At 50.4% G+C, this 23,740-nt stretch overlaps 2 protein-coding genes across 4 annotated transcripts; one reads left to right on the top strand and one right to left on the bottom strand.

Moving 5' to 3' along the window:
• LOC115080725 lies at positions 1–11,334 on the top strand. Of its 3 annotated transcripts, none has more exons than XM_029585099.1 (7): positions 1–107; positions 708–1,010; positions 1,798–2,115; positions 2,397–2,526; positions 10,620–10,660; positions 10,943–11,019; positions 11,117–11,334. In XM_029585099.1, the coding sequence occupies exons 1-7, from the start codon at positions 44–46 to the stop codon at positions 11,225–11,227; spliced, it is 1,044 nt and encodes a 347-aa protein (XP_029440959.1). In that variant the 5' UTR covers positions 1–43; the 3' UTR covers positions 11,228–11,334. The 3 variants fall into 3 exon arrangements, with proteins under 3 accessions (XP_029440959.1, XP_029440958.1, XP_029440960.1); XM_029585098.1 differs by having other exon boundaries at positions 2–107; positions 705–1,010; XM_029585100.1 differs by lacking the exon at positions 708–1,010 and having other exon boundaries at positions 2–107.
• A 291-nt stretch (positions 11,335–11,625) lies between these two features.
• Positions 11,626–23,740, bottom strand: DDAH2 (dimethylarginine dimethylaminohydrolase 2). The gene is given in 8 exon segments (XM_029584895.1): positions 11,626–11,957; positions 13,620–13,763; positions 14,382–14,501; positions 16,757–16,830; positions 17,305–17,404; positions 21,616–21,813; positions 21,816–22,068; positions 23,428–23,740. Coding segments are annotated over 7 exon segments (846 nt in total). The 5' UTR covers positions 21,915–22,068; positions 23,428–23,740; the 3' UTR covers positions 11,626–11,846.

Raw genomic sequence — 23,740 nt, 5'->3', positions numbered from 1 at the left:
ATCGCCGCTGGGCTGCCTGCCCCTCCTGAGCAGCAGTTGCACCATGCTGCCTGCCCTTCTGCCCCTGCTCATCACCGCTACGGCCTTGGACCGCGGGCCACCCGATGGTAAGGAGCACGCTGGCCACTTCTCTGCATGCTTCTGAGCTGCTTGGTTGCCTGGGAGCGTGGCGGGAGTTGGATAGTGGGTTAGCTTTCCCAAGCAAGGGGAGGAATGGGTTCAAGTCCTGCCTCTAACACGTCCTGTGACCTTGGGTAAGTCACTGTATCTTCCAATGCCTCCTGCATCTAATTACGTTGTAAGCTCTCTGGGGAAGGGACTCCTGGTATCTGTGTGTAATTCAGCATAAGGCGCTATATAACATTGTAATATTAAAGCATTGGGCTTGGCCAATCTTGCACCCAAAAAATCCAGTACACGCTATGTGCTCCTCAGTGATGACCCCCATCCTTCTGCAGTGTACCCTCTGATTCCCCTCCAGACAGCCAAAGCTGAGAGGCTAATTCTGTCTGGCAAACCCTATCCTGCACTAACCCTACATGACGACTCCTGTGGCACATCCTGCACTGAGGCTGGCTTTCCTTCCACCATGGCCCACGACTCCTCCGGTCATGTATCCTACCCTGCCCTGATCCGAATTGACTCCCCGCGTGGCATACCCTAGACTGACCCTGACGTATGCTTCTTCCTCCTCCTCCTCTCAGCAGCTGTGGAGATCTGGCGTCCTGCTCTGGGGAGGACTGTCCCCCTCCACTGTTTAGTCAGTGGTCCAGTCCTAAGATGGGAGTGGAAGCCGAAATACCCCACCTGTGCCGGCATCGGTGCCAGGCATGTCACGGTGATGGGCCCCGCCGGGTTCACCTCTCAGCTACGTTTCCGGAACCGCCTCCACGGCGGCGTTGGCAGCCACCACCTGAGGCTTCAGGGGGTGCTGATGGGGGATTCGGGGACGTACACCTGCGTGGCAGCCAGCGGGAAGAAATGGACCACTGACCTGCAAGTCAAGGAAGGTCAGTGACCTCTCGCTCCTCGGGACTCACCTAGCCAGGTGGGGTTTCAGGAGACCCATGATCAATTTGTCTCTGGCATATTTATTCTGGATATCCTGAAATCTGGACTGGCTAGGTGTGTTCCTAGGTCTGGGTTGAAAATGAGTGCCTCAGGCTTCCCAAATGCGTCCTAGGTTTTCAGCATATCCACAACAAAATATGCATGAGATAAATTTGCATTTACTGTCTCATGCATGTTCATTGTGGCTATCCGGGAAGCTCTGCCTTAAAGCAGAAGTAGGTAACTCCTGTCCTCCAGTCCCACAGACAAGTCTGATTTTCAGAATATCCACAATGGAGGCAGTGCATGCAAATCTTCTACTCCTTGTGCACATCCTGAAAACCCAACCTGTTTGCGGCACTTGAGGACTGGAGTTGCCTACACCTGCACTGTTCCCTACAGCAGTGGTTCTCCAACCTGTCCTGGGTACCCCCAGCCAATTGGGTTTGCAGAATATCTGCTATGAATCTGGAGGCAATACATGCAAATCTGTCTCATGCATATTCAGTGGGGATACTCAGAAAGCCCGACTGACTGGAGGTCCCCCAGGACGGGTTTGGGATCCACTGCTCCAGTTCAGGGCCGGGGAGAGACAGGGACTAAGGGAGCTGTGAGCTACCCCACAGCCAGGGCTCGTGCACCGATCCCTACAGTACCTCCTGCTGGGAGAGGTTGGGACTGCAAGAGTTGTGAGCACTCCTGCACCATTCCCTACAGCGCCTCCTACTCCTCTGCTCTCTATCTCAGGCTGTTTCAATAATATCAACCTCAGTGTCATCGAAAGTGGACCTGCGGCATCGATTCTGTACTGTAAACTCTGTAACCCGGAGAGGCCAGAAACCTCTTTCACCTGGACAGTGAATGGCATTCCCCTTGCGCAGCTGCAGGAGGGCCTGCGGATGAGGACAGGGGCTATTGTGAGCGTGCCCCTCAGCAGCAAGAGCCTCCTGGGAGCCTGGCGCTGTACGTCCACGGAAAACCCGGCCTGGTATTCCGAGCACTGCCTGGAACCGGCCTCGCCTGATTACGATCCAGAGGAGAGCATGGAGACTGGCGAAGAGAGAGGTAAGAACATGATGGGCCTTTCCTCTGTCCGAGCGACTGGGAGGGGGCAGGGTGACCCTGTGCTGTTGTCTCGTCTGTCCCTATGCCCTTCCAGTTTCTCTAAGAAAAATTCAGTAGATGCAATGGGGGGAAAAAAACAACCACATGCAGGTTCACTTTGTCTCCAATGGCTGAGCCTCCTAGGCTTGCATTGTGAGCCCCAGGATCCTACTTCTTCCTTTTGAATGTAGTCCTGCCCGATTCTCTCAACTCAGTTGCATTTTCTTCCCTTCTCTCTGTAGAGCCAGAAGCTGGTCCTGCGTCTGCAACTCTCAGCCTGTTCCAGCTCATCCTTGTGGCCCTGGCAGCCCTGGCCTTCTTAGCCTTGGCCATCCTCTGCATCTGTTCCCTCTGGAGGAGATTACGGGACAGGTAATGACAGAGCCAGGAGACAAGAAAGCTTTCGAACCTGTCCTGGGTTTAGCCAAGGGGGGGTATGGTCAAGCCAACTTCCATTGTGAGCGGGTTGGTCCCTCTGTGAAAAACGTGGATGGTTCAATTCGCTTTGATAGTGGGCGTTGTAGAAGTCTCCAGGAAAGCTGGACATTCTTTTGTGAAACTTTATTTATATGGCATTTACAACTATACACAGCAGCAGCTTGCAAGCACACCACAGGCAATCTCATTTATGCAATGGCAATCAAAAAGCAACCTAAGGGAGAATAATGTAGTGGAACTCCTATTAAATTAGTCCACAAAACAGTGGAGAGCCAAGAATGGTTAGGAGTAAAAACAGAAGACCGTATTTAGATGTAAGCCCTGTCCCAAGCTGGACCTAGGAACAGGGGCTCCCTGAGAAGGTGATGGGCCAAGGCTGGACCCAGGCCTCCCAGATCCTTCCTGCACGGGGGTGTGTGTGTGTGTGTGTGTGTGACACTTTAGGTTTTTCAAGGCCTACATCCTGGTCCAGTCAATCAGAACCCCCCCCCCCCCCACACTGTCCACCAAGGTGGCTGTTCAAAAAAGTAAATACTTCACTGGTGTCTGATGGTAGGCAAACAAAACCTAAGCAGTACATCCAATGTCCACTGCTCTTTTTCTTTGGGTTCTGTAGTTTCCTCTTGCTACTTTCAGACTTTCCAGGTTAATTGAGCCATGGCTAAGAGAACATAAGACCTGCCGTATTGGGTCAGACAAAGGGTCCATCAAGCCCAGTATCCTGTGTCCAACAGTGGCCAAGTACCTGGCAAATACCCAAACGTTAGATCACAAGCAATGGTTACATGGAATAGACTTAGTTTTTGGGTACTTGCCAGGTTCTTATGGCCTGGATTGGCCACTGTTGGAAACAGGATGCTGGGCTTGATGGACCCTTGGTCTGACCCAGTATGGCATTTTCTTATGTTCTTATGTTCTTATTAATTACCATAATAGCACTTTATGGATTTTTCCTCTAGGAACTTATCCAAACCTCTTTTAAACCCAGTAACACTAACTGCTCTAACCACATCCTCTGGCAATGAATTCCAAAGCTTAACTATGTGCTGAGTGAAAAAGAATTTTCTTTGATTTGTTTTAAATGAGCTACTTGCTAACTTAATAGGACCAGGGGGCTCTCCATAATCTGAGAGAGTAAATAACCAATTTAAATTAACTTGTTCAAGTCCTTTCATGATTTTGTAGACATCTATCATATCCCCCCTCAGCCGTCTCTTCTCTAAGCTGAACAGCCCTAACTTCTTTAGCCTTTCCTCATAGGGGAGCCGTTCCATGCCCTTTATCATTTTGGTCGCCCTTCTCTGCACTTTCTCCTTATTGAGATGCGGCGACCAGAATTGTACGCAGTATTCAAGGTACAGTCTCACCATGGAGCGATACAGAGGCATTATGACATCCTCCGTTATATTTGCCATTCCCTTCCTAATAATGCCTAACACTATTATATTTTCTTTTTTGACCGCCACAGCACACTGAGCAGACTATTTCAATGTATTATCCACTATGACTCCTAAATCTCTCTCTTTCTTTCTTGGGTGGTAGCTCCTAATATGGAACCTAACATTGTGTAACTACAGAAAGGGTTATTTTTCCCTATATGCAACACCTTGCAGTTGTCCACGTTAAATTTGATCTGCCATTTGGGAGCCCAATCTTCCAGTCTCACAAGGTCCTCCTGCAATTCATCACAATCTGCTTGAGATTTAACTACTCTGCATAATTTTGTGTCATCCGCAAATTTGATTACTTCACTCATCGTATCCCTTTCCAGATCATTTATAAATATATTGAAAAGTACAGATCCCTTAGGCACTCCACTGTTTACCTTTTTTTCCAGTGTGAAAATTGACCATTTAATCCTACTGTTTACTCTTTTTTAACCAACTTGCAAACCACAGAAGGACATCGCCTCCTATCCCATGACTTTTTAGTTTTCTTAGAAGTCTCTCATGCAGGACTTTCTCGAACGCCTTCTTAAAATGCAAATACACCCCATCTACTGGTTCACCTTTGTCCACATGTTTGTTTATACCTTCAAAAAAATTGGGGCAGTCGGTGGATTTGCCAACCTTTAAGACAGTGGATGCACTGGAGAGGTATAGGGAGCTTCAACAAGTCAGATCCCTTGTTCATTCAATTGGTCCTCAGTTTGATTTTAGTGGCAAGAACTCTTGAGAGGCTTTCCTTCTGGCCCTTGTCTCTAAATGACTGATGGATCACCTTGCTTCTGTCAAGTTCCAGTGACCCGGGGCAGTTCTGTCCTCACCATGCACTTCCCATCTGCTCAGAATAACAAATTCACTTCTTTGGACAGGTTTTGATCCAGAAACCAAACAACCCAAGCTGCCTATGGCCTCGACCAATAGCAAAAGCCTCCTCTCGGAGTTGTGCAACTGAACTTGCCAATGAGACACAAACGACCTTTACAACAAACCCATGCATCCTGATCCACAGGAGCAACTCCAAGGCTGCTGCCAGGGGTCTCAGCCCCTGTAAATAATACCAGGCCCTGGGAGATGTTGGCAATAGACTCTAAACCTGAGAGGTGAGGTTGGCCAACCTTCCCCTTCTGTGGGTCAAACAGGGCCCCAAGATATTCCAAGGACTGAGTAGGAGTGAGGTGCACCAGCTTGCTCTTTGCAAAGTTTATCACCCAGATGAGGTAGATGTCTGGTTCGCCTTAATTTACTTTTCCTGAATCACCATTACTTTGGAAACTATCCTTGGGCCATAGCCAAAGCAAACGAGTGCTCAAAACTGAACATGGCCTGAGGAGCCTCTAATGATCTAACTAGGGGAATGTGTGAGTGTGCCTCTTTGAGATCGCGGGAGGCAAGAAACTCTCCGAGCCTCACCGCCACGATCATTGACAGTAGGGTTTCCACGTAGAAGTGGGGAACTAGAAGAGCCTGAGATCCAGAATATGGCAGCTGATGCCCTCTTTGTTGGGAACCATTACATGGCTGGTATATCTTTCATGTACCCACTTGTCGCTGGGCACCAGAACCACTGGTGCCCAGGGTAGACCTTACCACCCATCTCTTTGCTGGTGAATGAGAGGGGAAAAGCAAAAGGGCGTCCACATGAAGTCTTAGACCACTATCAGTTTGGGTTTCATTCTGACCATAGCATAGAGATTATATTAACGTGAAGCCTCGATACTTATGCGAGAGGCTTTGATAGCAAACAGAGATGTCTTAGTATTTTTGGACATATCATCCGCATTTAATATCCACAATCATGAAACACTTTTGGTATAACTGGCTGATTGATGATGTCTTAAAATGATGATGTCTTAAAATGATTTAGTTCCCATCTTACAGCCTGGTGGCAGCAGGTTAGGATCAGATAAGCATCCTCTAAATGGTTTTTGCTAGGGTCAGGGATCTGCTCTGCTGTGTTACTATCTAGCTGAGCCCGTGCTGCTGATTTGGATATTCTGTACTATCTGGCTGCAGCCGCTATACAATTTTCAGGCCCTGTTACAGCACCTGCCCCTGTTGCACTGGAAAAGGTTACTGAGTTTGGTGTAGCCATTAAACAGGGATTATTTGCAAACGCACTGCTGCTGCTGAAGGTCGGGAAGCTGAAACTGCTGGTTTCTGCCAAGATTCCCACATTTGGATAGCCAGCCATTTCTGCAACGTGGGGAAGGCATGAGCCCAATCTCCACGCAAGTTAAGTATTGGGGTGTGATTTGTGGCTTCCTGCCCACAGGTGAAAGGTGCAGTGCTGGGTGTGTACTTTAACTTCCACGTGCTGTGATAGCTAAAGCTGATTTTAGACCAGGTTCAGAGGCATTAGTGCGCGCCGGACCGCAGGGTTGGAATGCGGTAGATGGGCTGCCAGCCTCTGTTTTGAAACCCACTGCCAGGAGTGCAAAATGCAGCCACAGGCGAGGCCTCTGTTGCACGCTTAGGAGAACACATCTCTCCAATGCTTAGGATAAGGCATTGGTTGGCAGGTTAAATTTTAACCTTACTTTTGAAGTCACTTAATGCACAAAGCTTCTGTCAGTCTTATGTTCAGCACAAAGCATGTATACACCTCTGGGCCTTTTATGATCGCAGAGACATCCCCTCCTTGAGAACAGCAGACTTCTACAAGACAGGGGACTAGTTTCAGTTGCAGGCGCTGGAGCTCTTTATCAGCTGAACTTTGTTTGAGCTCCCATAGGAGGATGCTAAAAATCACGAAATGGTTGTAGAATACAAGTACGGCCGAAGAACTGCAGGTCCTATACACTGGCACTGCAGTAGGCACCAGTGTGGTTGGGTTATAAGAACATAAGAAAATGCCATACTGGGTCAGACCAAGGGTGGCCAATCCAGGCCATAAGAACCTGGCAAGTACCCAAAAACTAAGTCTATTCCATGTAACCGTTGCTAATGGCAGTGGCTATTCTCTAAGTGAACTTAATAGCAGGTAGTGGACTTCTCCTCCAAGAACTTATCCAATCCTTTTTTAAACACAGCTATACTAACTGCACTAACCACATCCTCTGGCAACAAATTCCAGAGTTTAATTGTGCGTTGAGTAAAAAAGAACTTTCTCCGATTAGTTTTAAATGTGCTCCATGCTAACTTCATGGAATGGCTCCTAGTCTTTCTACTATCCGAAAGAGTAAATAACTGATTCACATCTACCCGTTCTAGACCTTTCATGATTTTAAACATCTCTATCATATCCCCCCTCAGCCGTCTCTTCTCCAAGCTGAACAGCCCTAACCTCTTCAGCCTTTCCTCATAGGGGAGCTGTTCCATCCCCTTTATCATTTTGGTCACCCTTCTCTGTACCTTCTCCATCACAATTATATCTTTTTTGAGATGCGGTGACCAGAATTGTGTTTATCCTTTTCATTTTTCTTCTTTTTATGAGCATTTTATTGTACCTTGCCTAGTAATTCCAGCTGGAGTGGGTAATAATAAATTTTAAATAAACATTTCTAACAAGTCACTGTCTCTTACACTAGGTCAGGCTCATTTCCTGTAAAAGTTGGACAGCACTCCCTCTCGAATGAAGCAGAGGGAGACCCCTGCATCTCATGGTGGCCCTCCCCACACCTATCGTCCCCTTTTCTCCTCCTTGAAAGGACTTGGATCTGCTCCTGCAATAACCCCACAACCCTCTCCCTGGCCAATGCCATCTCATCACCTTAAACTTAGGTCCATTAAGTTCACCATGTGAGAACTATCCCCCAGGCCTATCTTCTGGCAACCTTTAGGGCTTTCTCTTTCCCAAATCCTTCACCAGCTTATCAAGGTCTTCCCTGAGCAGAAGCTTCCCACAACATGGCAATTTACTCACCCCCCATCGTAGACGGCGCATCTGCTGCCCAGCTCCGAAGCCACAGCAAACACCTAACACAGCCCCAGACATACCTCTTGCCAGTCTGAATAAGGATACACAGGGCATCTGCTACAAAGGCCACCTTGGCCTCCAATCTCTCAGCCTTCTAGTCCATCACACCATCCCCCATGGACCTCCTCTGAATCTGCTGGGCCCAATGTGGGCAGGTTCTGAACATATACCACTACTGATAGTGGCCCATGGTACTAGCATGGAAATTTCAAAAGACTAAGGGGGACCTCGCATCTCCTATCCTGTGAGTCCTTCCACTGGAATCCTGGGCCTTCTGCATCACCACGAGCTTCTCCAATTCTTCATTGGCCAGTGGCTAGTCTGGCCAGCATATCCCACTCCACCCAAATCATTCTATGCAAAGAAAAGGCCTTGGCTGGTCGCTGGCAACCTTCCAGGATCAACTCTCCTGCCTCCACCCTATCCTTTGCTAGGGCCTGCATAATCATAGATGGGAGTTCCTCTTTCTCAAACAGTCAAACCCCCAACAAATCATCACCATCATCCTCCCTCAGGATCACTGTCCCCCTGGCCTAAAAAGCAAGGAATCTGTGCCTGAAGTGCAGGATCCTGCAGTCTATTCCTAACCTAGCTCCCATCTTGATTTCTTAGCCAGAGGACTCCTTGGAGGGACACATGGGTGAACAGGCAAAAAGTCCAATTCATTATGAGGGCAAGCTTGTTGGCAGGGGGAGAAGGCCCGGCTGTAGGTTGTCTGAATACCCCCCTCCCTTTATGCTTTCTCATGGTCTAGAGTCACAGGGAAAAGGCAAGGGGAAGCTATCATCCACTTAGCTGCTCTCTTATTAAAAATCCCACAGTTCCCATCATCACTGGCTCCCCTCTGCCAGCGATGCCTGACACCAAATTCAAGCCCTGCTTAGCAGAGACCCCCCTCTCCATCCACCCTACCTTCCATGGGGCATCTCCCCTCTAACCGTTCCACCCTGACTTTCAGCTCCTCCAGGGCAGGCACAGGAGAGGCCCTGCTGCCATTGACGGCCTGTGGTGGCCCCACAGGCTCCATTGCCAGGGCAACCACGGCTGTGGCCAGACTGCACTCCCATGGAGCTCCTCTGCTCTCTTTGGCCACTGACCACTGCTGAACTGTGGTGGAGACTGCTTCATGACCCTCTCAAGATAGGTGAGAGCTCTTGGCGCTCCTCCATGCTTCTTTTTAAAGAAACCTTATCACCTCTTCTACAGAAGAAGTCCCTTCCAGGCAGCAGGGAGACAGGCACAGCTCTTGCTCTTTTTAAATTGGGAGGGGGAGCTGAAGAGAGCCAGATTTCTTTGATTAACAGACCTCCCCCTCCCCAACCAGCCAGGGCCACGGACAGCTCCCTGCTGAACTGGAGGCCAGGCCCAAAACAATGCTCTAAGCCTTTTTAGGCTACATAGTCTTGCATGTGTACCATCTCCAGCAGACAGAGAATAGTGAAGAGCTGCAGCTGGCCTGGGTCCTTAAGCTAGGGTGAGCTCAGCAAACCGCTTGCTCTGTCTCCCTCTGCTGGTAGGGGAACAAAACCCATTGAACTGGACTGGTCTCCTGGGATAAGGAAGCATTGTTGTTGCACAATGACTGGGGCTCCCTTCCTCCTGTGCCGAGAGTGAACAGGAACATGCTCGGCCTTGGCTTTCCCCATGGCTACATACAGCACGGCCCCTGAACCAGCCTCAATCATTGTTAAACTCAAACAGGCTGCCACAATACTGTGCATCCAGGTTAATGAGCAGTTGGTCTGGCATTGTGGATGCGCTAGACTAACTCCTGCTGTAATAAGGGGGGTGGGGGGAGAAATCAGCACCTCCCAAACACACAGCCAAGCCCCGGTGTAGCTAACAGCACTCAGCACATGTAAATGAGGCAAGAAAGAAAAAAAACCAAACCACTGTGTAGACCGCACAATTTTTAACACCGGCCCTGGAGCTGGCTGAGCAGCAAGGGCTCACCTAAAAAACACTGGGTTGCTGTTGTATCTCCTCCTTAGTGGGAGGATACTAAGTACAAAATGCAGCATCCTGAAAAAAGGTCTGGGCACACACTCCATATGCACCAAGTCCTGTAGATCATGCTGGTGAGTTAGGACAAAATGGACACTCACAGTGCACATCCCGCCACACATCAGACACCCAATTTATCCCTAGTGCAGCAGCTCCTTTGTTACATCCAGCACAGGAAGATGGGTGCACATGGGGGGGGTGACCACACAACAGGTGCCCAGTTTGGGTGCATGAGGTTACATCAGCCCCAAAGGAGGAAGTTTGGGGAGTAGGGGAGGCATAGCAATTTATTCTCCCCCCCCAAAGTTAGGGGCCTGTCCATCCATATGCAAGCCAGAAAGTTCAGAGGACCCTTTTACAGGGGGGGGGGGGGGGGTGGGGGAATAGGAACGAGGAGGTAGTAGCCACCTTTTGGGGTGCAAGCAGGAGCTACAATTATTGCTAAGAAGCCACGAATGTCAAACAAGTTTAGTTGAGGAGGCTGTTCAGGGAGAACTGAAGGGGTTTCTAGACTGAGCAGCTGCTGGGAGGTCGATGAGGCTTGGAGCCTGGCCTCTGTCACCCCAGCATGAAGGTCCAGCATGGCTTGAGATAGTGCCAGAGAGCATGGCACTTTCAGCCTCAGATTGTACCCTGTGCCAGCTTGTGTCTTTCTTTTTCAGGCAGCAGGAGCCCTGTGAAGATGCTCTGGAAGGGATACTAGGTGAGCAGAAAGGCATGGGGCAATGGGAGGACATAGTGAGCTTCAGGGCAGTGCACCACCACTCCATAAAGAGCAAGCCCTTTGGGCAGGGAATCTGCAAGTGATGGGAAAAGGGGTCCAGTTGCACTATAGTGCTAGTGGCTCCCTGCCTTTACACTTTCTAAAGGTCCCTATGTCCTACAGCCAAAGCTCAGGGTGTGTGGGAGGGAGGTGACTGTTCTATTCCTGCCACAAACCTGAAGATGGTTACAGGGCTGGTGTGTGTTTGTGCTCCTATTCCAGGGGAGGAGCAGGAGCCACCATCTGTGGGCTGTAAGCAGCAAGGCCGAGCAGCAGTGAGCAGGACCCCCTCAGAAGCGGTAAGGGGGGGGGGTTTGTTTGAGAAGCCTCGGTGTGGCTGCCCAGCTTGCGTTTTTTGTTCCAGATGTTCTAACGGCCTTGCCTTTCCTCCCACAGGATGTTGATGGGGTGCATTATGTGGAGCTGGAACAGCTGCCCCCCTCCCGGCAGGCTCCTCAACCCCCCAGTCTGGTGCCCTCCCCCACTGTTTATGCCACCATTGTTTGACAGATGAGGAGTCAGCATGGAGAATTGCTTCCTGCCCCAGTGGCCCCTGCCCTCCCACTTAAGGCTCCAATGATCTGTTAAAAAAAAAAAAAAAGCAAGCCGGAGAACCATTGTAGGCATGGAAGATGCCCAGTAAAAGAAGTTTCCTTGTTTTGTAGTTGTTCTGCCTCTTTGAAACGGGGGGGGAAGAGAAAACAGACGCAGGTCCTCTGTGAGGACTAGGTTGGGTATTCAGTACAGTGGAAGAGCTGTTGCCTCTACCCATATGGTAAATGCTAGCTGAGCCTATGCTGCAGGTTTGCTTGGACCATTAGACTGACCTAGAGGAGCCTTTTAACACCTGAATAAAACCAGAACCCAGTAATGCCTTCTGCTTCTCGCAACAGACCAGCCAAACAACGTGTGTGTACTTCTGTATTTATTTTTTTTTTATGAAAGTATTGCCAATAACCTAAACAGGTACAAAACCAAACCAGTCACCCTTATACCCCTCCTGCCTTCAGCACAGCATGGGAGGAGGTGCCAAAGTGAGCCCCCCGGCCCTCAGCTGCATAGTCCGGACTGCATGGGCTGGGGAGGGACACAGCGTAGTTGAGAAGCCTGCGACACCTTCATATGACTACAGCTTCTTATTGATCAAGAGGCAGCAGGAAGACAGGGCCCCACCCAGCTTTGCCACTTCGGTGCAGGCAGCTGGGATCAGGGTGTAGTCTGTCAGTTTCTGGAATGTCTGCAAGACAAAAAAAAATAAGCTGTAAACCGATTCCCACACCAAAAGATACATGTTGCTCCAGTTTTATGGGCTGTGTGTAGGGAGACCTCTGGTCCAGTTGCTTCCTAGACCTACCCATTAATCCAGGAAGTGGGTTGGAGGAGGAGACTACACATCCAAGGAGAAAGCAATCCCTCGCCTGCTTGGCTGAAGACCCTGCACTCTCCCCAGATGGTCCCTTCTCTGCAAACAAGCCCATGCAGTTTGCATGTTGCTATGCACCTACCAAAGACCAGCAAGAACGCGGAAGGTAGTCCTGAAGCCAGTAGGGTGGCTTGCAAAGATCTGGTGCCACTCAAAAGGCCTGCGCTACAAAATGTAGCCTCTCGCAGCAAACACCAGGTTCAGAATAAATAAAACCCCCCACACTTCTCCAGCAAGTATGCCAAGACTCTGAAACAGACCAGGGACAATTCTAGGAAGCCCTGTCAGCCAGTCTGACTTCAGGCTAGGCTGGCTCTTGAGGACCAGAGCCAGCCAACAGGCCTCATCTTTGGGATATCCACAATGGCTATGCACGAGGCATTTGCACATCTGTTCAGCTAATCCTCCAAGGTAAGGCCTGTTTGTCCTCAAGAGTCAGAGTTAAACCATACCTGTCCTGTCAAATCCCTTTGGCTACACCTAAGCACATCCAGGAGTATCAGACCCAGAGAGACACTAACTCGGGACCATAAAGAACCTGACCTACAATGCTAAGCTCAGCTTCTTATAGATTGTATCTATCACTTACTGAGCCCCTCTACCCCTTACCATGGGAAGGTAGAGACCACCCAAAGCTTTTAACTCCCCATAGTCTGCTACTGACCCATCTAGAGGAAAAACACCAGTGGCCAGTCAGCTAGCTTAACTAGACATCCATTTCTTGTCCAGTCAGAATCCCATGCTCGCTACAGCACAGAAAGTGCACTGCTAGCTCACCTAGGACAAGGGCAGAGAGACTCCCTTATAGCCCTCCCAGAACCACATCCTAATCTCTTGGCTGGAGCATGAGATTACAACAGTTCTACTCCCTCCTGAAGGGCAGGACCCCCAAGGGTGCAGGTGGTCAAGGAACTAAATACAGGGTAGCACAGGGCCTTCATCCTTCCTGGGTCACGTTACAAGACACCAGTTCTACGCAGGCAGCATGCAGAGATTGCATGCATGCCCCCACCCCCTGTAAGAGCTTAGCCCAAGGTCCACAACTATTCAGAGGTCAGGGCATTATTCCTTCAGATTTTGAAACACTTGAAATATGAGACTAGCTAAGGGAGGACCTGGCAACAGTGATGCATACATAGGTTATGACAAGCATTTATTCCTGCAGCTTGCTCTATGCAGGGCTGCAGGCTTCAGCTAGTCAGAAAAAAAAAACCTGCTATGGAAGCAAGAAATACCCAACAAGTACTCTGTGGCCAATCACTATGCCATTGTAACTAATTATATGCACACTGCAAAAAAAAATAAAATTGATGTAATTGTGTGGCAATGATCAATGGCTGTTCTCTGCTGACCCAAGTATAGTAAGAGCATCTTCTTCTGAAGGACACTCAGTATTGTCACCCTACAGCCCATGACTGCTCTCAATGGTGACCAGCTGGCTCCTGACCACCCCCCCCCCCCCCCCCCGTCCCATACCTGGGCACTCTCGGGAAACTCCTCTGCGCTGCGGTGGATCAGGAAGCTGCTCTTCGGGCCAACCTTCACATAGATGCAGTTTGCGGCTGCATCGTCTGGCACCGTCAGGGTCTCGTAGTGGTGGTCCGTCAGCTGCTCCATGGTCTGAGGTGTGAAACAGGAGTGAGACAATGCAGACCCCAAAAGGCTTAAAGCACAGAGCAGAAGCAGCAGCCATTGGGTGGCTCAAGCTCACAACCAAGACTGGGATGTGGTTGTCTGCCGTGCAGACACTGCTTGAACTGACCAGTGGCATTGGTTGTAAAGTCTTCAGTTTACAAGCTCTTAAATCTATCCAAAAAAGACTTACTAACTTGCAGAAAGAGACTTCACTCCTTTGGTCAATATACCCCCTTGTATTTGCAACATTCACCATGAGGACTCCAGACTGAACTCATGACAAGATTCCAGGAACTGACTATGAGGCTGTTCCCTCCCCCCCCACAGCTGATTAGTTTGAGACTGTTCAAATTTGATAAAGTTTACCCCCAGAGATTATAAACACTGGAAGTGTGCAGGCATCTCTGATACACAAGAGGACTGAAGATCAAGTCCTCAGGGTGCATGCCCCCCTGTTTAATAGAGGGAGGAAGTGATCCAGCCAAGAATCCACCAAGCCCATATTCTGGAGGATCTTGTTAGAATGAGAACAAAAAAATAGTCTAGCACTGCCAGCTACTGCTTCTTGCTCTCTCCTCCCCTGCCCGAGCCACATGCTGATACCTTCATAGCTCTCCGGGCTGCCTCGCTGCTGCCGATGACAATGGTGTCCGGGCCAGCCATGCTGCAAAAGCTCTTCAGGTGTGCATTGCCAGACACTGGCACAATGGAGACAGCAAAATCCTGCCAGACGAGAAAGCATTTTAGAAGCAGCTCATAGCTTTAAGACGTCCTGCATGCAAGCACTCCAAGTAGCTTCAGACCCGTTGCACGAGTGCGAGCTTCAGTATGCTATCAGGTCCGAAGGAGCCCTAGTGCACTGCAAGGGCTGGGTTATGTGAATGCTCAGTGCCAGAGCCAAGGCCTGGCTGTGAAAGATATATTATATATTTCTGTACTCCATCCTGGAGTGTTGTGGTTGCATAGGATGGTAGAGTTAGAGAGCCCTTTGAAACCAGGTATAGACAAATCTTAGGAATACAGTGAGCAATACAAAGAGCTAAGCACCTATTCCTTCCCCCTACCCCCAGGAGGGAAGCAGAGTAGCTGTTCACAGGGCATCGGCCCTAGCACAAAACATGCTAATTGTCCATGCTATTAGCCATTCTGTACTGCAGTTTTAGAGTTATGGTTGCTAGGGCTGTATTTTCTTCCCTGTTAAGCACAGTTCTGCATTATGTATTGCTTTGGCAACACATGCAAGTTATGCCAAGAGGTTTCCTAATTAAATCTGAGAATCTTTCAGCCACTGGTGTTCTTCCCATGCTAGACCTGGGACAGGAGCTACAGCAAGTAAAGGCCTAGTGAGCAGTCACTTTATGGGCTGCATTCCCAATGGGTGCAATCTTAGGAAGGACAGATTAAGCCAAGGGGGGGAGGGGGGGAGTTACCCCTATTTACTTCCTCCCTGGTCTGTATTAAGAGTTGTGCTCACTAGGAATTGCAGGTTACATTAACACAAGTATTTAATGCACTGATTTACAATATCCTAATGGGGCTGACTGGATCCAGGCTCTCATTCCAGTTAGTGCTTCAGATCTGATCTGGAGAACCAGGTAGAAACAGGACTGAGGGTTTCCTGCTGGATGCCAAGTTAACATGCCATTTCTATTCTGGTCCAGCAGATGGCAGCAGCAGCAAAGCAAAATTCTTGTTTTTCAGCAGATGGCACAGACAAGGGGGCACCAGGGTCTCACTTCTTTCCCATTCTGTCAGTCTGGCACCTTAAACCAGTACTAAAAATACATCACAAGATACAGCAGCTACCCACAGAACAGGTGCTGGGGCGGCAGCTGAAGTCGTGCTGTGTTCTTGCAGCACAGAGAGAGAAGAGTCAGAAGCACCAGGTTCCCTTGGTGAATGTTCTGGATGGAGATCATGCAGGGTGGCAAGCTGCGCCCACGAGACACCAGTACACAGGGGAGTGGGAACCTGCTGAGGTCTTGGAGAAGTCCAAGCAGACAGTTTGTGCTAGGGTGCACAGTGGCAGCAGCGAGGTGCCTTGGCAGAGTTGTGTGAGCGAGGGGGCCTTTTAGGACTGAGTGCCAGGGGTGCCGTTTCTCCACATAGAGTGCTCTGTTCCCAGGTGATGCTAGGATAATCACAAGCCCTCATGCCACGAACTGCTGATGCTGCGATTAGCAAAGGAAAAAAAAAAAAAAAAACCAAAACCCTATCATGCGGCTTTTCCATGCAGAGTCATTACGCTAATCCATTTTCCAGAATGCTCTTGGGCTTTCTTCTTTCCAGCTGCCTTATTCTGCTGTGCTGAGCTCTCAAGGGATGAGTCATGGGAAGAGAGCCACCCCCCTCCCCCCCTTAGGTGTGTGTGACTGGAAAAAAGAGAAAGCAAGTTAGGAGGACCAGTTTACCCAGCCCGGCTGCTCCCCCCACATCTGGGGAGAGGACGATGGGGGGGGGGGGACGACTGTGCATCCTCAGTCTCTCTGGTGCCAGGAGATGCCTTACAACATCTGTTTGACACCACCCAAACATTGTCTTAGGGTGGTGTCCCCCCCACATATTTCCAGCCTGGTAACCAATCGGCAGGTCGGTCAGAGCCCTTCCCCCCCACAATAGTCAGTAGCAATGCTACAATTTGACACATCCTAGGCTTTGGGGGGTCATTGCCACTCTGCATTATCTGGGTAGAGTAGCTTTTAGCCAGTCAACCACAGCTGATTTCTGGGTAGAGACTGCACCTCTGGAGCTTTTACATTTTAACATACATTAGTTCTCAGGATGTACAAAGTGAAGCCGTCACTTCTAAGTGTTGTACATAGCAAAACATTAGCTGGTCCTAAGCCCTGAAGTGAAAGGGTACCTGCAAAACAGCGATGTTCAACCTGCTGTAGTTCGTGCCCTTTTAAAGAAAGGTTTTCAAAAGACCCTCTTTATGGCCTGCACCCAACTCAAAAGCGATTAAAATGTTAACGCACCCGGAAGGAGTCTGCCACCATCTCTGCCCCTCTGTGGTTAGTCCACTTTGAGATCCCAACAAAGAACTCCCGGCCTGCAGCAGACAGGGGAAAGCACATGAGAAAGAAAAAGAAAAGAAAAAAAGTTAGTGCAACACTCGTGAGCATTCAGGGCTCTGATCTGCAGGGGAGCTGGAGATCAGTGCTATGAAGTCAAACCAGTTTGACAGTCATTGGACTATACACACCATAGCTGGCATCTAAGGTGTCCCACCACCCCGATATGTAAACACTGCAACGTCATGCATGCAGAGCACAGCAGGGTCTGCTAAAGCTCTTAAAAAAAAATTAATTCATACAGCAAGGGTCCAACAGAGTCAGCAACTGGCTCCAGATTTGAGACTGCTTGATCCAGTCCTGTCTTTATCCCATTGCATTCACTCAGGAAACCAGATGCCATAAGGGAGTCAAACCAGGACAGGATCAACCTGGCTTAAAGTCTAAAGCCAGTTGGCAATCCTAGTCCCAATGCCCCTTCCCACCCTACAAGCAATGACAGAGCCACGTACCAGTGAAGAACACATCGCTCCCGTCCAGCGTGGCTTCCTCATCTGTTAGCTGTGTCACCCGCAGCCGGAGCTCCTCCAGGACACTCTTCACCCCATCAACCTGTCACAGGGCAGAAGAGGCATTGCTGTTTGAGAGGCGCTAGGTGTAATAGCCACACACAGTTTTGGGGAAGCTTAGGTTCACAGCCACCTCCCCCAGTTAATGGGAGGAGGGTGTCACTGGCTGCCCTTCTATGAAGTGGGCCAGCCAGGAGTGAAGCATTTTAGCTCCATTCCTTATCTAATATCATGCTTAGCATCCTGTTTGCTTCTGGCCACTGCTGTATACGGAGCTAAGGCTATGCATTTTCCACAGGGACTCCCAAGCTTTTTCCTGGGTGGCGATTCCTAGGAAGGGACCCAGCATCGTGTACCTGTAGTTAAGGAGCAGTCTCTGCCTGTGCATCAGCTCTGCATTTCTTCACATGCAGTTTCACGGGGCCTGGGCTTCCATCAGGCCATGAAGGCAGTTGCCTAGAGCTCGGAGACTTTTTTGGGGGTGGAGGGTGGGCAGCACTGTGCTGGAACTGCACAACTGATAATTCACCTAGGGCACCAGATACTCTTCCATTGGTCCCATCCTCACAATCACAGTGGTCATCTGCAAAGTTTGATCACCTCACTTGTTGCTCCCTTTTCCAGATCCTCCCGACTATGAAACAATCATGGGAGCACTCCCTCATTTAATCGATCCTATTTCCTGTCTTAACCTGTTTAATCCTGGGATAAAAGTTGTCCTAGTGGATTAGTTTCCAAAGTCTCAAAAGACTGTCAAATGCATCACAGCAACTTGCCTTAAAATCTTTATCCTAAAAACTGCTTTGCTAAAGCCATACTAACTGTCCCCCATTAAGCCAGGTCTATATAGGGCGAGCAAGCGTTTGTAATAGCTTCTACCATGCACATCAGGCTCACTGGATCACTCTGGAGCCCTTAAAGACAGCATCATGTTGGCCACCCTCCAGCTCTGTATCCGACTGGCCACAGACAGGAGAGGGCCCATGAGCAGGGATCAGCCTGTGCTGTCACTTCCACTGACTTACAAGTGAAAGATCAAAAGGGTAGTCTGCTAGCGTGCATGGGGATTTTTGTCTAGTTCCCTGCCTTAAATAGGCCAAAGTGTACTCAACTTAAAAATGTCAAGATACCAAGAAGCTGCATGAGGTGGGATGAAGCCAGAGCCACACAGAAGCACTAGTTCTGCTTCCAGGCAGTGACCCAGTAGGAGAGATCTTTATACAGTTAACCCTCAGCCACCCTCTTCCCCTCCCGGCTGCACCCTGCCAGATTGAAAGCCCTCTCCTGGCATTGCAACAGCTACCAGTCTGGAAAGCTGCCAACTCTGCCCATCCCCTGCCCGGAAAAAGCAGCTTTTCCAGGTTCAGTGAGGAAATTGATCAAACCCCCTCTCCAGACCCTTTCCTACAATAGGGCAAGTCACCCATGCAATTTGCAACTTATCCCACCATTATTATATTCAGCTATTTGCATGAGTAACTGCCCTCCCCTTCCTCCACAAACCCAATTGTCTTAAATGAGCAGGAAAAAAAAATCTGTGAATTCAAGAGAGGAGGAGTCAGCAGCCATAGCATCTCATCACCAGGCCAGAAAGATCTGACCAGGATGGTACAGACCCAAACACAGCCCTGAGGCTACACTTTCTGCAACATCTACCCCTTTTTGTAGTTCATTTCTTACCCCTCCAATTGTTCTGTATGTTACTCTGCAGACAAAAACTTGTGCCATCAAGGGTCTGGTATAGCAGGGCAGTGGTGCAGGGAAAGAGCGAGCTGCACTGGCAGAGCTGTGTGGGGCGTTCGGTGCCGAGCGGCAGGAGGGCGAGGCCTGCACTGAAGCCTGCAGCTGATCCACCCCGTGTCAGCAGATACGAGAAGGCACTCACTTCCTGCTACTCCCAGGCCCTGGGGACAAGGGAGACATATGACTGGCATGGCCACGATCAACACAGCTCTCCCCAACTGCTTTGTAGGACAGAAGTCACCCTTCCTCTCCAGGGTCCTCCACTCATTTCTCACCAGGATATTGGCGAGGACAAAGTTGCAGCAACTATTCCCCCCTCCCCCAGGGGACCCAAGAGAGGCTGGCTCGAAGGATGCACTGTTTGAGGCAGCCTTTGAAGAGGTCACTGCTGGAGGTGCGGCAGGAGACCACCAGCTTTGTTCTGCTTTAAAAGCCACACAGGAGTGCAGTGCACCCCCTCCCCCTTCATAAGACAGAGGAAGGAGTTTGGACGCCTTCCCACAGGGAGGCAGCTGCCACACGCGCCCTGCTCTCCCCTATCAGCTCGTGGCACGAGAGAGATTAGAAGAAAGCGACACGACTGGATTCGCTTTACCGCTCCACACCCGTGCCAAGTCATCCCCACAGCACTTACTAGAAGTGAGGGGAGGCACCAAGACGCCCAGGACCCCTCTGCAGACGCCTCAGATGACCTTGCACGTCTGGTCAGAGTAATGCACTGAAGGATTAGATCAAATAGGTAGGAAGTGGTAATAAGTCCAAGGCGATGGTAAGTACAGCATCAGGGACACATCTGGGGGATGCAGTACAGAGCCCAACAAGCACCAGGACACAGCTGACAGACTTGGCTTTAAAAATGAACAATGAATGTGGAAAAAAGTTGTTTCCACAGACAAGTAGTTGAAGACCGTGCTCTGTAGCAGCCTGGGACTATTGCAGGTTTTCCTTCAACTCAAAGCCCCAAAGGGGGGAGAAAAATCAGATAAAAAGCCTGGCGGTGCAATTTACGTTTGGTAGGGGAGGGGCAGCAGGAGATTTCCTGAATGGAGGACCTCATCCCTCCCCCAGCATAGGAGGGACTTAGGAAGCCATGCGGCTTCTGCCAAGACACCAACGGCAGCTGAAAAAGCCTACAAAATGCCACCTGTTCTACAGACGGGCAAGCAATGCCGATTAGCTGCCTTCTGTAAGGCTGTAAAACTAGACCCTTGCACATGTCTTACCTTATAGAACAGGGCCCCTGCATCCCATCCCACGAGCCAGCAGGGACCGTGGCACCAGTGCCAGGGTGCTTTAACCTGCAGAGGGGACTTCCATGGCAGACAACACATCTGGAAGTTTGTTGCTCCATGTCAGGCAACGAAAAGCTGGCACTAGAAGTCAAGGCCACACCCCTCACACATGGCAGCCAGCAAAAAAAAAAAAAAGGACAGCCAAACAAGCACTGTGCAGTCTGGAGTCACAGCTCTCGACAATACGGGGGACTGCTTGGGCAACCTTGAAGGAAGAGTTATGGCCTAGCACAGCAAGAAAGCAACATTTTGTTCAGATCCATGCAGCAGACATGAAGCCTGATAATGCCCTTGACCAATGGAAACCGTATTCAGTACCTGGGCAGTCACAGGAAACTCACAGCCCAGAAATGTTGTATATTGGCATTAAGCATGGATAGTGCTGTCATTAGGCAGACTGGGTAGTCACCTCTAGTTCCAGAATTTGGGAGAGGGAGGAGACCTCCAAATCTTGTCAGTGTGAGGTATAGAGGGGGTGCTGGAGCTACCATTAATAGGAAAGGAGGTGACTTGCAGGACTGAAGATTCACCTAAGGCATCAAATACTCTTGCACACATCCAAAGAGAAGCCATTCAGCATGAAGTTGTGCATAATATAGCAGAACACGAGAGCAAACTGGAAAAGTGCTCGAATTAACTCATTAACCAGTGCAGAAGCAGGGCATGGCATGCTGCAAGCAGCCGTTCCCACAAGTACAGCTTTTGGCTCTGGGGTTGCTAAGTTTGACAGACTTATGCCATGCTCTTGGTAGTCAATGGTTCTCTATTACATATTCATTGTCCTGCTTGTCTGGTGTTTGACAAGCTTGAAAGAGCTCTAACCAGCTGAGCACAGCATACTGCACCCACCTTTTTCTAGTACCAAGATCCCCCAGCTCTCACACACACTCCTGCACCACAGCACCCACCCCAGAAGCTGGACTAGAGGTTAAGGACATTAAGACGTACCACACTGGGTCCAGCATCCTGACTCCAATAGGAGTCAATCCAGGTTATTAGAAGCACCCAGCAAGGGAGCCAGTACTTCCAGGGGTAAGCAGTGTGCACCTGGTTAGTTGTGAAAGCTGTCTGAGCCCCTTCTAAGCACAGCTATGCCAGATGCCTAGGTTAAGCGACTAAGGTCATGCCAGAAGGAAAAAGACTAGTGTGCTACTCACGATCACACAGACGTATAGCACCAGGAAGAAGCCAGCGGCCCACCTTGTGTCTCACCCCTCACCTCCTTCCTGCGTGCTGGTGACCAGGGTCGTGTGATCAGCGCCGTGTCCCCGTGCACCACTGCCACGTCCTCCACTAGTGGCCCAGCAGGCAGCCCCTCCTCCGCCGGCACCTCCACCACCTGCAGGCCCAGCTTCTGCCGCAGGATGCCCGCCAGCACCCCGTACTGCCGTTGAGCCTTGGCCAACTCTACTGGCTCCACCCCTTCTCTGGCAAAGAATCCGGCATTGTGCCAAAAGACGATGGGACAGCCCTCACCACAGCATGGGTGTATTTGCCCAGGGGACCCATGCTAGCCATTTCCAACAGGTTTACCGGTCACAAGCAACTCCTTAGCTGGACCAAAAAAAAAAAAAAACCAAACTCAAGTCCTCCTGCTTTAAGCAACAGCTGGAAACATCTGTTCTTCTCAGGCTCAAGTCTCTACAGCTTCCGATGCTCTGCAAAGTGGGATCTGGGGGGGGGGAGAAAAAAAAAAAAGTCAAGAGTATAAGATTAAACAGTTAGCTCATCCCAAAAAGCTGTTCTCACCCCCTCCTCCCTGCAAAAATGAGAACCATCCCAACTGCTTCCAGTTTCCTAATGGCAAAAAAAAAAGCCACTGCCTCTTTTAGAGAGCATACAAAGAAGGGTGGGAGAGGCCACGATTAGAATAGCAACTTCAGGCCAAAATCTAGAAAGGCGCCTTTTCCTTCCAAGGCCCCGCGAACTCCCTTTGCAGGGGATGGCAGAGCAGCAAAGTTGAAGCAAGTTCCTGTGCTCGAGCTCGCCGGGCCGGGCCTGCCCGCAGTCTCCCCTCCCTCCCCCGGTTTCCTCTAGGCAGGAGGATCTTTTGTATGTCAAAGGGCGGGGGGAGAAGCCACAACCCTGCAGGAGACCCAACCTGCGCCCTCCTTCCTCTCCCTGCAGAGGGAGGAGAGACAAGCAGGCCCCCTCCTCCTCTCTAATCCAAACAAAGCGATCTGCCAGGGGGGGCCGATCCCGCGATCAGCGAAGGAGCCCGGCGGAGCCCTGCCCGGAGGCGCTCGCCAGCCGGCGGCTTGGCCCCAGCCCCGCCCTCGGCTGGAGGGGACCGGATCCTCTTTGGAGTGCATCCTGCACGCCCAGGGCGAGCGATCGGGAGGGGGAGGAGGGCGTGGTGGTGCGGCCTCTAGAAGAGGAGGGAGGGCAAGGCTGCTGCTCCCTCCGGCCTCAGACTGCGCGCCCAGCAAAACCCCAAGTCGCCTGGGAGCTCTCCCGGCAGCTTCCCCCGCTCTCGCACTAAGTTGGTGCCAAATCCCGTCCACGTTTCAGAAGTCTTCACCCACCGAGCGAGGAGGTCGCGGTCCGAGCTCCTCCGCCCGCGGCCCCAACTATTTAAGCAGGAGGGAGGCAGCGCCTGCAATTAGCACCTTCCAGGTCCCGGCGAATTGGCGCCGGCGCCTTACTCTGTTCATTTCCGCTTCATGCCCCCAGCTCGGTGAAAGGCCCCACTTTTTAGGCGGTGTCTTTGCAACTCCCTGCAAGACTTTTCCTTCCTTGCATCCCCTCTGGATCCTCCCCGGGATCTCTCCAAAACACGAAATATGTCCGACTCGGCTTGATTTTCTTTCCAGCTGGGTTAAAATTTCAAGGCCGAGAACAAAAATAAATGCAAACAACTTTGCTTGCAAAAAAATAAAAATAAAAGCCGATCTGAATGCCTCATCCGTCTGCAAAAGGAAATAAAAGCGATTTTTTGGTCTGGGCACGTGGGTGGCACTGCTGTCGCTTGCATTTTATTTTTCCAGTGCATGTGCATTATTTTTTTTTATTATTCTTCTTCTTTGGTTACCTTCCAGTCTTCCTGCCCTCTCCTGAAATCTTGCAGCCCGGGCTGCCGCTTTTAATCTCCGCTGGCCTCGCAGATGCCGGCTCTGGCCTTGGCAAACTTGCCGGGCATCTTCTCGCCTTCTCCAGGGTCCGTCCGAGCCCTTCGGCTTTCCGCAACCGCTTCGGATGGGTCAGCGAGATCCCCCTCCTCCTCCTCTTTTCTTCCGCGGAATTTTGGCCGGAAAATCGGTTGCCTCGTCTTGCCCGCCGGGATCCCGGGGCTGCGGGTCCTGGAGAGTTGGCGAGCACAATCCCGCTTCCTTTTTTGGGGGGGG

This window comes from Rhinatrema bivittatum, chromosome 19 (assembly GCF_901001135.1).
Source record: "Rhinatrema bivittatum chromosome 19, aRhiBiv1.1, whole genome shotgun sequence".
NCBI lineage: Eukaryota > Metazoa > Chordata > Amphibia > Gymnophiona > Rhinatrematidae > Rhinatrema > Rhinatrema bivittatum.
Note: the sequence above shows the minus strand (reverse complement) of the source record. Positions and strands in the feature narration are given on the sequence as shown.